Below are 15,419 nucleotides of genomic sequence, written 5' to 3' on the forward strand. Positions count from 1 at the left end.
ACAGTCCAAAGACATGCTGGTTAGGTGGATTGGCGATTCTAAATTGGCCCTAGTGTGTGCTTGGTGGGGTGTGTTTGTTTGTGTCCTGTGGTGGGTTGGCACCCTGCCTGGGATTGGTTCCTGCCTTGTGCCCTGTGTTGGCTGGGATTGGCTCCAGCAGACCCCCGTGACCCTGTGTTCGGATTCAGCGGGTTGGAAAATGGATGGATGAAATATTTTTGTTTTTCTTGTTATCCTTTTGCTGAACAGTCTGCATTAAAACTTAAAACTGATTAAAGAATCTGAATGAAAAGCTTTTAAAAACAACTAAATATTTCAATTAAGGTCAAAATTGAAATCCATTTTTTTCTGTACACCACTCAATCCTTTCATTTGTATTGAATGAGTGTACGGCAAGTTTAGAACACATGGAGGGTGAGGATCAAATACGCTCTCTCCGCTATAAATGTAACGTTCTTTCTTTGCCAAATATGAACCTTATCCATCCATCCATTCATTATCCAACCTGCTATATCCTAACTACAAGGTCACGGGGGTCTGCTGGAGCCAATTCCAGCCAACACAGGGCACACTGTAAAAAATGTGTTGTTGGATCAACGTAAATAAATTACTTCACAAGGTAACAAGCAATTTCATTGATTTCTTTCAAATTTTAAAAATGCATTTGAGTAAACTTAATTCATTTGAGTTTTCAAAAACTTGAATAAAAGCAAAAAGTGTATTTAGCTCAAACCAAATTTCTTTAAAAACTCAAATTAACTGCGGTGGGCTGGCGCCCTGCCCGGGGTTTGTTTCCTGCCTTGCTCCCTGTGTTGGCTGGGATTGGCTCCAGCAGACCCCCGTCACCCTGTAGTTAGGATATAGCGGGTTGGATAATGGATGGATGAACTCAAATTAAAATTTTTGTCCATTATTGTATTCACTGTAATGCCAACTTAAATTCTTAATTGGACTCAACTAAATATGTTCTTTATATTGGTGTTGAATTCACTGTTTGTTACGGTGAAATTGTTTTTAATAAAACAAACCACAACAATGTTTTGCTTTAAACAATGGAAGCAAATTTATTTTAAAATTAGTGTTACATTTTGTACAGTGCATGTTTTTAAACTGATCTAATGGTGGTAAATGTTACTGCACCAGCTATAGCAAAACTTTTAGATTTATTACTGAATATTTGCAACACAAAAATCAATTTTTTGGTCATTCCTTGAACATGTTTTTTCTGTAAATATTCAGAACAAACATTTCACAAAAAATACATATATATACATATTAAATACACAATATATTTTATAAGCTTTTCACAAAAAATGTTTATAAATTTTACAAAAAATATCTATTTGAAATAATTATATATACATATATTAAATACACTTTATATTTTGAACATTACATAACATTATATAGTATACATAAAAAATATATATACATATATTGTGACTATATATATAGTCACAAATTCGAGGCAGAGTCATATAAATGTTTGGGGCAGCCACCCATATAATTTGGTTTCCTGGCTGCAAAGTTGCTTTTCAAAATAAAAAAGCACTGATGTGCACAAAACCGAGTCCAAACAGAACTGAGGGAACAGGGAAAAGGTGGAGGCTTTTAAAGGGGGAGACAGGAAGTGAAGTCAAAGGGGTCGGGCTCATGTAGGTCTTCTGCCATTGGTGCGGGCCTGGACGTGACATCACAGGGGGCGGAGCAGGCAAGGTCTCCAAAGTGATTTTTTGCTTTAGACCACTGATTCCCAAAGTGGTCTATATGGACCCCCAGGGGTCGATTTTGACTTGCAGGGGGTCTATGTCAGCAAGAAAAAAAATTGGGGGTGCACGAGATGTAAATGGTGGTCCACGTGAGCGGACACAAGTTTTCATATCAGCAGCAACGCATCGCACGCGTACTCGCAGTGAATAACACTTGTCCAGACCTGTACCAAAGCTTTGCATGGACTTGCTCGGACTTTGATTCATCTATTATAAATAAGAGTGTTGGAGACAAATGCTGTTCATTAGCTTTCTGAGTTTTGAGAAGAAAAGTGCCTTGAAAATACGTTCAAAAATATAAATACGTACAAGTCAAAGTGAATCAAAATCATCTTCTTTAGGAGTGCCCAAGAAAAGTAAGTACAAGATTTTATACATATTTTTGTATTCGCTCCGATTGCATAGAGCCGTAGATGCTGATCACGACTTTAGATAAAGTTGATTTTTCCTAAATTCCTAAAAAAACATTTTCTAGAAATATTTCTGTAAGCTATTTTCGCGGACATTTCAACATTTTAAAAATATTTTTAAAATATTTGTGTGCTGTCTGGGCAGGAATAAATTTTGAATTGCTCTGTCTTATGTTTAAATAGCTTTTTTTATATACAGTATTTATATTTTATATTGACTATAAATTTATATTTTGTGTCTTTTCAATAAAGGTATGAATAAAAATTGTACATGTTTTTCTTTTTTTTTTTTTTTTACAATTGTCCACTCTACAAAAAAGCAGCACTGTCAGTTGTCAAAAACACATTTGAAGTTAATAAGTTTAGGAAAATTCAATATTAAGCAGGCAGGGGGTCTATGGAAATCGGTAAGTGGTCTACGGGGCAAAAAAGTTTGGGAACCTCTGCTTTAGACTAAATAGAAGAAGTTACATTAAGCAACAGCAAGGTTTTTCAATTTGAAGTAAGGCAAAAAATTACATTAGGTGAACAAACATATTAATATAGTTCATTACAACTACTAAAATTACCTTAAATCAAAAATAGCCCTTTTTCTCTTTTTAGAGTACACAAGGCAGGGAACAAAACCCCAGGCAGGGCGCCAGCTGCACCACAGAACCTTATGTGTGTGTAAAGAATGCTGATGTGATATGAAACATAACCAGCAGTCAAAGTGCATGCTGGCTGGCAATTGAATAGTAAGCTATGTAAGGCGGTGGGTTTGTAATCATCAGGACTACTCAGAATAATCTCGTCAGGTTAATTGAGGTTAAATGTGTTTAGTCCTTCATGCGCAGTGAGTAAATAACATGCACCCTGTGTTTTCCATGGCCACTTCAAGCCCCTGAAGATTTGTGGTGTGAGGGGCTGGGTGCTGCGTTACCGATTTGCATTGTTTTTAACACGTCTACAACTAATAACCAGATTAAAACTAAACTGACTCCTCGTTTATGAGGAAACGCTTCACAATGCAGTAATTTTACACTGAAAAAAATGGCATGTCAGATTAAAATAAAAAAATATGTACACCAGTTGCACATAATTGTTTTTATCAAAAATAATTTAATTATGCTTAAAGCACTAAATTATTATATTTTGAAACTACATGATATTTTTATATAAAATGAATGAACTTTTTCATTCTCTGTTAAATTAATTATGTTACGTTAAATAAATATGGCTCATGTCAATAAAACAACACCACGCAGCGAGGACCCAGGAAGCTAGGCTGGGTCTCCTTACTGCAAGGCAGCAGCACTACCACTGCGCCACCGTGCTAGCCTTGATAAAACATTAAAAGAGAATACAAAAAAACCGCAAAACGTTAGTCTGTGTGATTAAGTATTTTAAATGAATATCTGAATATTTCTCACTGTGTGTTTGTGTTTTTATTTTTTTAACTTTTATCTCACTAACCTTTTGCTCTTAACCAGCGACAATAACTCAAATGAACAACCTGTTGCTTCTTTGAAAGTCACATGACTTTACCCCCAAGTTATCCGTGATAAATCCGCTTGGTGCGTATTCATTTCTGGTGAGGACTAAATATAACTATTTTGACTTCTACCTAAATGACTGAAATTAGTATATTGCACATCCCATAAGATTCAAATTAAACATGATCGAGTTATGTTCAAAAGTGGAACATAAACAATACATGTGATATGAAATAAGTACATTCTTGTAAATGTAACAGCCTGCCATTTCCCTTTTTTTCAGTGTACCTGATGTGGTGTGCTACTTCTTTGGAAATTAATAGTTTCTTCAGATGCCTAACAACTAACAGCACTTACTTAAAGCACACCTTTCTTTGCACAAGTAACAGTTTCGTATACCTTATAGTATATAGGACAGAGCCAGTTATACTTCCATAGAAGGCTGGCGTCCTTCAACATCTGCAATAAGATGCTGCAGATGTTCTGTCAGACAGTTGTGGCGAGCGCCCTCTTCTACGTGGTGGTGTGCTGGGGAGGCAGCATTAAGAAGAGGGACGCCTCACGCCTGGACAAACTGGTGAGGAAGGCAGGATCTATTGTCGGCATGGAGCTGGACAGTTTGACATCTGTGGCAGAGCAACGGGCGCTGAGCAGACTCCTGTCAATCATGGAGAATCCACTGCATCCACTGAACAGGATCATCTCCAGACCGAGGAGCAGCTTCAGCAACAGACTGCTGTCACCGTCCTGCTCCACTTACACACTTAGAAGATCGTTCCTCCCCCAATCTATGCGACTCTTCAATTCCACACAGGGGGTTGGTAAACGTTAAAATCATACAAAGTTATTGTCTGTTTTTTTCTGCATTGTTATCAATCTTTAATTTAATATTGTTTTTTTTTTTTTTTTTGTATCAGTATGCTGCTGCTGGAGTATGTGAATTTCTGCTTGGGATTAATAAAGTATCTATCTATCTATCATCTATCTATCTATCTATCTATCTATCTATCTATCTATCTATCTATCTATCTATCTATCTATCTATCTATCTATCATCTATCTATCTATCTATCATCTATCTATCTATCTATCTATCTATCTATCTATCTATCTATCTATCTAGTGTGGCACAGTGGTTATGGCTTTGGACTTCAAACCTAGAGGTTGTGAATTCAAGCCCCACTACTGACACTGTGTGACCATAGCGAGTGACTTCACCTGCCTGTCCGCCATCTGGAAAAAAAAACATAACCAGTTGTATCTCTCAAATGCTCAAATGTTGTGATTCTAATTGGATATAAGCAACAGCCTAATAAGCAAATGTTTAAAAAATTGAAACACGCAAATTTGCGTACACTCCCAGTGAATACTTTGGAGATTCCAACTTATTTTCCTGTTTTGATAGAAATTTATATCTTTTTTATTTCAAGATATCATTAAATTAATTTAAAAATACAGCAAAGACATTAACATCATCATCATCATTCTCAGTCCTGTGCAATCCATTTTTAGATCACAGCCTGAGCCTGTCAATAGTATCTGGTGCAAGGCTGAGACCAGCGCTGGGCAGGATGCCAGTCCTTTGTTTGTCCTAATTATTGACTTTTATTGCTTTTGTAGCGAAGTGTGTTTTGTGCTTTTTATTTTTTATAGCTTTTAGGTATAAACTTCCCAAAAAATCAATGATTCCTGATTATGGTTAGTAATAAACCAATCGTAAGTTGTAGTGTGGGCGCTGATTAATATTACGTCCACACAGACCGCATGGTAGATGCTTTAAGAGCATTCAGCTCTCCCCAAACCTTTTCTAATTTTATTTTATTTGACATGTGGAAACAGTCAAGTGTATAAGAATACATGTATATATACAACCCCAAATCAGAAAAAGTTGGGACAGTGTGGAAAATGTGAATAAAAAAAGAAAAAGCAAGTTATAAATTCTCCTCAAATTTTATTTCATTGCAGACAGTATGAACACAAAATAATTCATGTTTTTTTTTGTCAACATCATTTGATTTGTAAATAAATATCCATTCTTGCCATTCAGGCTTGCAACACATGTCAAAAAAAGTTTGGACAGTACAGCATTTACCACTTTGTACAGTTCCCCTGTCTTTTAACAACACTTTAAAGACGTTTAGGCATTGAAGAAATCAAGTGACTAAGTGTTGCAGGTGTTAGTTTGTCCCATTCTTCCTGCAAACAACGTTTTAGGTGCGCAACAGTACGGGGTCTTCGTGGACGCATTTTTCGTTTCAAAATGCGCCAAACATTCTCTATAGGAGACAAATCAGGGCTGCAGGCAGGCCAGTCAAGCATCCGCACCATCTTCTTACGCAGCCATACCTTTGTTATGCGCGCAGTATGTGGTTTGGCATTGTCTTGCTGAAATAAGCATGGGCGTCCCTGGAAAAGACGTCGTCTTGAAGGCAGCATTTGTTCCTCCAAAACTGAGATATACTTCTCAGCATTGATGGTGACATCACAGAAGTGCAAGTTACCTTTGCCGAAGGCACTGACACAACCCCATACCATGACAGACCCTGGCTTTTGGACTTGTATCTGGTAACAGTCTGGATGATCCTTTTCCTCTTTGGTCCACAGCACACATGGTCCATTTCTTCCAAAAAAGATGTGAAAAACCGATTCGTCTGACCACAATACACGTTTCCACTGCACAATGGACCATCCCAGATGCCTCCGAGCCCAGAGAAGTCGACGGCGCTTCTGGACACTATTTATGTAGGGCTTCCTTTTGGCACAGTACAGTTTTAGCTGGCATTTCCTAATGTAACTACGTACTGTAGTGCTTGAGAGTGACTTCCTGAAGCAGTCCTGAGCCCACGCAGTTATATCATTTATTGATGAATGACGGTTTTTAATGCAGTGCCGTCTGAGGGCTCGGAGATCACGGCCATTCAGTTTAGGCTTGCACCCTTGGCCTTTGCGCACGGTAATTTCTCCAGATTCCCTGATTCTTTTCACTATGTTTTGCACTGTAGAAGGAGAAATGCCCAAATCTCTTCCTATCTGTCTTTGAGAAACGTTTTTCTTCATCATTTCAAAGATTTTTTGCCCGCACTTGGTGGCAAACTGGCGATCCTCTGCCCATCTTTGCTCCTAAAGGAGTAGGCCTTTTCCTCGATGCTGCTTTTGTACTGAATCATGATTGCAATCACCTGTTAACATCACCAGTTTCAAATCACATCATTATTTAGGTTATTATACCTCATTACTACCCCTTAATTGCCCCCATCCCAACTTTTTTTTGGAATGTGTTGCAAGCCTGAATGGCAAGAATGGATATTTATTTACAAATCAAATGATGTTGACAAAACAAAACATGAATTATTTTGTGTTCATACTGTCTGCAATGAAATAAAATTTGAGGAGAATTATAACTTGCTTTTTTCTTTTTTTATTCACATTTTCCACATTGTCCCAACTTTTTCTGATTTGGGGTTGGTATATATATATATATATATATATATATATATATATATATATATATATATATATAGTCCTATACAGTCCATATATACCCTGCGGTGGGGCTGGCGCCCCTGCCCGGGGTTTGATTCCTGCCTTGTGCCCTGGTGTTGGCTGGGATTGGCTCCGGCAGACCCCTGTGACCCTGTAGTTAGTAGTTAGGATATAGCAGGTTGGATAACGAATGGATATATTTATATATATTCATGGCATTCCTAGTCCTGAATCACAATCTGATTGTATGGGTGGTTACCTACCAGGTAACGCTTTGTGGTTGGCCAGCAAGTCAGCTAACATCCGCCACGATGCCCTCAGTTGTGAGAAGCAGATCATAGAATGGTTGAAATAGTTTACTGTCAAATAATGCAAAGAGTACGCGACACGTGTTTCGGCCTAATTCTGGGCTCATCAGGCGTACACACTCACTGCACTCCATATATATATATTATATATATTATATATATATATATATAAATATAATATATATAGATATATATATATAGTATATATATATACAGTATACACACACAGTACTGTATATGCTTTTTGACTTCTTACATGTGGCTTTGTATGAGTTGCAACTGAAGTTTTTATTAGAAAAAAGTTAGCATATATTCTTTTAGCGTAGTGCCTTGGCACTTTAATGCAATTCGTCTGGGTGTACGACATGGCCATGTCTATATTTTGAGTTTTATTTTTATTTATATTTTCAGTTTATTTATTTTGTATTAATAGTTTGTGTTTTGTATTAATTTGTAATCGATTGATTTATTATTTAATAGTCCATTGGCGAGAAGATGTTTGTATGACGCCTTTTTTTTGGTTCTAGAAACGTACGCCAATTATTTGTTGTTAAAAATATATGAGATTTAAAATTGGAATGTTTTTATTGTGCACAGCTATGTACATTATAAATATTTTTTCTGGTGAAATGTGTGTAATATATTGTAAATAGTTCTATATGTAATATGTATGTTATGAAAAAAGAGTCAGACGCATGGTGGATGCTGTAGGGACTTTGGCGAGAATTGGAGAGGAAAGGAAAATAAACTTCTGTTCAATAAAAGAGCAAAACGAAACGTTTATAATTAATCATCCTTCAGCCCCTAGATGGCAGTGTTTACCTACTTGTGTCACGTTTCTCTTTCGAGTCGCTCGTTGTTGACTCGTTCTGTTTCTCTTTGTTTGATGCTGCTGGCTGACTGCTCGGACTGTCGTACGAGATTCTTAAGAATAAAAGGTGCAGAAGAAGAGAAGTTAAAGAGAAAAGAGCGGCGAGGAGCAAGTCGAGAAGTGGTCGGTAAGCAACGAGAGGAACGGGCGGGTGGGTGATGAAAGGAGAAAGTGGAACAGGAGTTGGGAAGGGAAGTCCTGGGGATAGACAACAGGGAACAGAGTGAGGGCAATGAATATGGAGAAAGGGAGATAAAGAGGGAGAAACAGAGAATGAGTCACGGCTGTCCTTCGGGTCCATCCGATTTGATGCTGAATGGCCACCCGCCCGCCGCGCACTCCTCCACGTTGAATCTCCAATCCTTCCGTGTGAGCTGCGCGCTTGTCATTCACTCCGAAGTTTAATGTGCGGGGAAAATCCACAAAAATCTGTAGACAGCAAGTTTCATCACAGTTTTACTCTAAATAGCATTTACAATACTAACAGAACCCCTTGGGAAATGCCGTGTGGACTTTTGTACAGGGCCGGCGTAATGCAGGGGCTTAAATAAGTGAGTTCAGAGAATGGAGGTGTGCGTAGCTGTGACATTCAAACCGTGACACAAGTTTTTGTAATGTATTTTCGAGTGCTTTAAAATCGTCATTACATTTAAACGTCAATAACAGACCCTAGAATTTGTAGGCTGACGCGGTGGGTCTCGAAATGTGGTCGCCTGAAGCGTCTCGACACGTCTGTATCGATGGAGGGGCGGCAGGCAGAGCTTCAGCTTTTTATACACACGGCGCTGTTGCATTCATTATAGACATTTCCTCAGATACGCGTCTATGACTATGAAGGGACAGAAAGGGTGGAACAGTGTGACTGGAGGGCCTGATTAAAGGGGTCTGTCTTGTGTGGGCCGAACACGAGTCTATGGAGATGAGAGACAGGAGGAGGTTTGGAGAAAAATCGGGAGTGCTCTCCCTTCGACTTTCTCGTGTAGTCGGAGATGGATATTTGAGGAGTAACCGCAAGACAACATTTTTATATTATGTATGTTAAAGAACAAACAACAACAAAACAAAATCAAATAAATAATGTGTTGAACAATTATTATAAAAGTTAAGTTGAATAAATCGGTCTCTGCAGCTGCATGAAACAAAAAAATAAAAAATGAATAACAAAAAATGAGTATGTGTTCAGGTAAAGTACCACTTCCGTTAGCGGAAATAGCCCAAAGGTTTATAAAAAATCTACGCTTTGTACCTCTTTTTATTGGCTAACTAAAAAGATTACAATATGCCAAGCTTTCGAGGCAACTCAGCCCCTTCTTCAGGCAAGATGTTCAAGCATCAGTTTACAAAGTTGAAGTTACGCAGGGGTTGGATATTCCAACAAGACGATGACCCAAAACACAGTTGGAAATCTACAAAGGCATTCAGCAGAGGGAGAAGTACAATGTTCTGGAAGTGGCCATCACAGTCCCCTGACTTGAATATCATCAAAAATCTATGGGATGATTTGAAGCAGGCTGTCCATCAAATTGAACTGAACTGGAGAGATTTGGTATGAAGAATGGTCAACAATACCTCCATCCAGAATCAGACCCTCATCATAGGCTATAGGAGGACAGCGTCTAGAGGCTGTTATATTTGAAAAGGAGGCTCAACTGAGTATTGATGTCATATCTCTGTTGGGGTGCCCACACTTATGCACCTGTCTAATTTTGTTATGATGCATATTTCATATTTTCTGTTAATCCAATAACCTTAATGTCACTGCTGAAATCCTACTGTGTCCATAAGGCATGTAGATATTAAAGGAAGTTGATACTCTGAAAGCTCAGCCAATGAGAAACAAAGATCCAAAGAATTAAGAGGGGTCCTAAACTTTTTCATATGACTGTATAGAGAGAGATAACAGATAAAGGGGGTCAACATAAGGGAGTAAACATCAGTCTGGGACACTGTTTGGGACAAGGGTACAAAACTGATCACTACAAGTCAAGAGCTCACAACAGCTTGCCAGCTTGTTCAAAATGGCAGATATCAGTTCGACAGGACATTCACAGAGCAAGAGAAGCGTGTGTAGGATAAAGCGGTGTGAATGTCAGATGTATTTTAAGTGGTCACTCCTAGCAGTGGGGGGGCGTCAGGTGCAGGCAGTGGGTTTTCAATCTAGGGGGTCTGTGGAGCAAAGTCAGGGCTTCCTCTGATCTGGAGAAATCATTTTGGGTGGGATGGAAGTTAATCCCGGGGGGTTGGGGGGGATTGTAGTCTCGAAAGCCATCTCCATGCCAGAAAGATAAACAGATAAGGGGTGACAGAGAGAGGGTGAAGTGGAGTGTGAGAAAGGGTGCTTTTGAGTATGGAGTGGGCAGATGGAAGAGCCATCCCTCCTAGCAGACGGGGGGTCAGCAGCCATTCAGGCAGGTCCACTGAAGTTGTTCAGTCGGCTTCTTAATTATTGCTAATGGCTGCCAAACATCACCCAATGCGTGTTTGTGCTGAGCGTGCTCTCTTCAGTTCTCACTGTAGGTGATGTGTGTCGTGTCATGTTGTACAGTACAGGCCGAGTCACTTTGAAATGGTGGTCTTAAGTTTAGGTCACATCCAGACTTTTTGTTAAATTTTGACAAAACTTGAGTAGGCCTGTGCTGCCTGAGTGAATTGATTCAAAATTAAAAACCCTGAATTTTTAATGATGTTCTTAGGCTAACAGTGAGGGTTCAAAGCAGTTCAAATCTCACATGAAAAACTGAGCTGGTAGTTCTCTGGACTTGTTATTAATGGGAAGTTAACCCTCAAATGTGTCCAAGTTATTTTTGGTTTAATTTATGGAGTAATTCTATCACTTTTATTTTCACAGAGAAAAAGTCGCCTCCTTAACATTAGGCCCCTGCACTGAGGTGTCTTAATGGCTTCCAAGCCTGCACTGTCCACTGTGAGAAACACATCTTAGAAAGGAAGAGCAGACACTTGGGGGGAGAGAAGAGTTTTACACACAGCAATGGCCTCCACCAAAGAGGACAACGTGAATGAAAGGACTGGCACACGTTAAAGAAGAGGACTGTGAGTGGGGTGCACCAGAAGATGTTAAGCCCCGAGGCCTGTGAAGGGAGAATTTCAGTTTTCAATGAGGAGGAGTGCAAGGGGGAGATTATTGAAGTTAAGGTGGAGGATATGGAGGATGTCTCACTTAACCATGAAACTGGGAAGGTTTTCAAACAAGAAGTTTTCTGAAGAATTTCATTCCAGTTTACAGCATCGTGGCATTGACTTGGGACAACTGGCAACCCAGCAGAATTCTGTGGCACTGAAATCGGAGTTCACTGAGTTTGAAGGAAACCGGAAAGAGAGAAGAGCAGCCATCATCTAGGAACGTGGAAACAAGTAAGTAATGTGATTAAACGCCAAAGAAAGAGAAACCAATAACATTTACATGTTGTACATGCGTTAGTTTTAGTGTTTTCAGGAGATGGAAATGACAGTCAGGTACACAAATGGAGACAAGCTGCTGGGGTCCATAGCATCTAACAGTAGCTGACCTAACAAATAATTAAACTGTAAAGGTTTGTGCAAACTCAAAAATAACTAAAAGTGTCCAGCTCATGATTTTCTCGTAATTAGCTCTTATTTGTGTAATAAATTATCACCACTATTATGTATATTGAATTTAAATGATCATTTGTAATTAAATAGGTTTCATGGACTGTCTCAGACAAATATGCACACAATCCTACATTTCTTCCATCAATGGAGTTACATCTACTGGAGTGATTGTGGTCCGAATGCTTTTGTCCTTTTCTAATTTTGTCCCCAGTATCGTCAGGTGGAGTGACTTGTCTGTGCTGATCGTGTCCACAGACTCGCATCCTCACACTGGCAGACATTTACGGTGAAAGTGGATTTGTAAAACACAGCACTGACACCGTAGCACTGATTATTACATAATGTAAACTTAACGAATATATGGGAAATGTTCAATGATTCAGTGTGCACTTAAGATTAAAATAGAAATGTTACATCCCATAATATTCTTAAGCACTGTCAATTCAGTACACAGATGTGCAGGCGGAGCAGCAACATCAGACAACAGGCCCATAGGGGGCGCCTGTCCAGTCCATCTCAGGCCCCTTTACATCCCACTGACATCCATCCTCATTGGACCAGTTTAGAGTCCCCAGTCCACCTGCTGTTATTCTATGTTCTCAGAAAATGTGCAGAAGTCCAAATGAAGAACATCTGGGTGCAGAGTTTGACCGGACAAGATGGCAAAAAAGACTCCACTGACTTGGTAGACTCCAGTTGATCCAGTTGTTGGATAGTTTCAGTCTCACCTGGACCCTCTATGGTTATGTCACAAATCGTCAGGCCTAAGCCATGAGTGGCCGTGCTAACCACTGCACCATTGTGCTTTACTAATGTAAGAGAAGGTACAGATAGTCGTATTGTTTCATTTAAATCAAGTTTCAGATTGTATCAAATAAATCAAACAAAGAAGGAAAGCCCAAATTCATGTCCCAGATGCCATCCCTTTCAGTCAAATGTCAACTCGGCCCCTCTCTGTTACTCCATTGGGGTGGAAGTGAATGTCAACAGACTAAGAATTGTGAATTTCCCATTGGGATTAATAAAGTATCTAATCTATCTATCTATCTATCTATCTATCTATCTATCTATCTATCTATCTATCTATCTATCTATCTATCTATCTATCTATCTATCTATCTATCTATCTATCTATCTATCTATCTATCTATCTATCTGTGAGGAAGCTCTGGAGTGGAGTTCGTCATTGAGAATGGCACGTCAACTGCAGGGTATTGTAAAAGATCAGGGGAACAGAAATGAGAGCGATAACAAGAAAATGCAAATTAGCAAGAGCACTGAGAATAAGGAAGAGAGAGGGGGCAATTGTGACCACTGGACATGGAGGGGCTTGAACTTGAGTTTGACTGAATCCACGTGACGGGCACATTCAGCTCCACCTATCAGATCCTTCCATCCATTTTTGTCACTCGTGGTCTCATTTAGAAAACTTTGTGTGGTTTCAAGCATGAAAATACATGAAAGGCAAAACACAGGAAAATGCGTATGAAAAAATATATATATATTTATACTGTGCATATATATAGGTGAAATATAAGCTGATTTGAGCACATTGTTGTGCAATTTACCCCTTACAAACCATTATCATCTTGTAAATGTGAGTTTGTGAGTGTAAAAAACGGCTCGTGGGACTTTAAGGTGCTGAGGCACAGTCCGGTGGAAGCCGTGGAGTGTGCAGTGAGCGTGTGAGTGTGAGAGACGTAACACGGGAAAGCTGCTACTACTGGAGAAAGATTAAGTTTGTGCATTTATTATTATTACCGTCAATTTTATTCAGTAAAATAGAGGATATTAATATGTTTAATGTAGACTCGGCCTGTAAATTATTGGGATATTGCATTAAATCTTTGAGATGTTGTGTATTAATATGGATATAAACCTGTTACGTTGCCGTTGTAATTGCAAATACCTTAAGTTGATATTGTGTAGCTATAGTGCCATCTATTGGACGTTTTGTGTATTGCATAGTGAACCATTTATATATGTACTAAATGTTTTATTTTGTTGTTTGCCTTGTTAGAACCATACACTCGCCTACCTAAAACTACCTGTACTGTTGTTCTACCTTGTGTGTATTTCTGGCATTTCAACATTAAAGCAATGTTTCTGCAATGGTTGGATTAGTTCCTGTGTTCTAACCGACACACCGACTACAGCGAACTGCGGGTCCGCTTTCTCTTCTTCCTTTCCAATAGTGAGCGCGCCTCAAACCCCGCCCAGTTCCACCCGGAAGCAGCCGTATATGGAGTATGCTAATGAACCTCATACATATGCAGTCAGGATGCCGCAAACCATCTTTGGCTAGTAGTATCGCCACAAGATACATCTAGTAGTGCAAAACGGAAATTAGAGGCACGCAAAAAAAATCTTTATTTGGGTGTCAAGAACAAACACAAAAATGTTGAATGGCATCATGTTACTGCTACTGTGAATGCCATGAGCTCCAGGCGCACCATGTCTGAAATAATAATAATAATCGTAATAAAAGACGGCCCAATCTGTGGTGACAAAGCAGCCAAGTGTTAGTGTAACAGGAAGAATAAAAAGCACACGTTTGCTCTCTGATTGCGAACTGTGAAAGGCATCTGAAATTGAAGAGGCCCTTTTTATGTTGCATTACGACTGACAAGTTTTCACCCTCATCTTGGCATCACAGATGGCTTGTATATTAATAGAATGAAACTGCTGACAGCTAACAAAAGCAATCTCATTCTCGCTTGGCGCCCTTTTTGGAGTTTGATAACAACAAATTGCTCCATTTACTTTAGGAAAAGTGGACACAGATGCAAATTGTTTTTTTTATGTTGGCATAAACATGTTACCTTTTATGAATGTACACCCACACCATACGAAAGCTGGATGTAGTGCCTCACCCATTGCATTGGTCAAAGGATAGAGTGAGGCTTGGCTGAGATAGCGCTGAAATATCGGCCAGCTCCCTGAGAAGTGACAACAGGTAGCCGAAGTGAACTGCTGAAAAACCAGGTGGGCAGACTGGGGGCGAGTAAAACTCACTGAAATTGACAAGCCGGCTAAAGAGGATCCATGCAAGTCCCGGTTGGTGACCGTGGGCACTACGTGTCACCTGTTAGGTGGCTCTGTCCATGAAGATGAAGCTTAGGGGAGTGTTGTGGATTGAGAGGTCAGGAAAGTCGCCACGGATGAGAAACAAAAGGTGCAGAAGAGTTTGTGTTTGCATATCTAATGTGACTGAATTCTAATTTAAATGAATCCTCTGTAGTAATTACAAAAGGGTAAAAGAATTATTAATATAAACATTTAAATATGGTTGTTTATCACCACCATTTTTTAAGCATAACTAATATTGCTTGACTATAGTTGAAATTATTTTGCCTTGTTTGTTTCAAAATGGTAAAACATTAAAGTGTTAAACTTCCTATTGAAAATGACAAGAATTTGTGTATATCAGATTTAAATTATTTGACCATCTGTCCCTTTTGGAATTTTGGTCAGCAAGAGGCAAAAGGAAAAGATAAAGAAATAAAAGCAAA

General features: G+C 39.1%; 1 protein-coding gene across 2 annotated transcripts in view; it reads left to right on the forward strand.

The window, feature by feature from the left end:
- LOC114641663 (gastrula zinc finger protein XlCGF57.1-like) overlaps positions 1-15,419 on the forward strand; it is a 308,826-nt gene that overhangs the window by 23,915 nt on the left and 269,492 nt on the right. Inside the window, exon 3 of one of the 2 annotated variants that reach the window (XM_051927420.1) lies at positions 11,470-11,529. The exons of the other annotated variant lie outside the window; for it this stretch is intronic. Within the exon in view, the coding sequence (XP_051783380.1) occupies positions 11,470-11,529 (60 nt within the window). The remainder of the gene's footprint in view (positions 1-11,469; positions 11,530-15,419) is intronic. 2 annotated transcript variants of the gene reach the window in all.

The sequence above is a fragment of the Erpetoichthys calabaricus genome, chromosome 5 (genome assembly GCF_900747795.2).
Source record: "Erpetoichthys calabaricus chromosome 5, fErpCal1.3, whole genome shotgun sequence".
Classification (NCBI taxonomy): domain Eukaryota; kingdom Metazoa; phylum Chordata; class Cladistia; order Polypteriformes; family Polypteridae; genus Erpetoichthys; species Erpetoichthys calabaricus.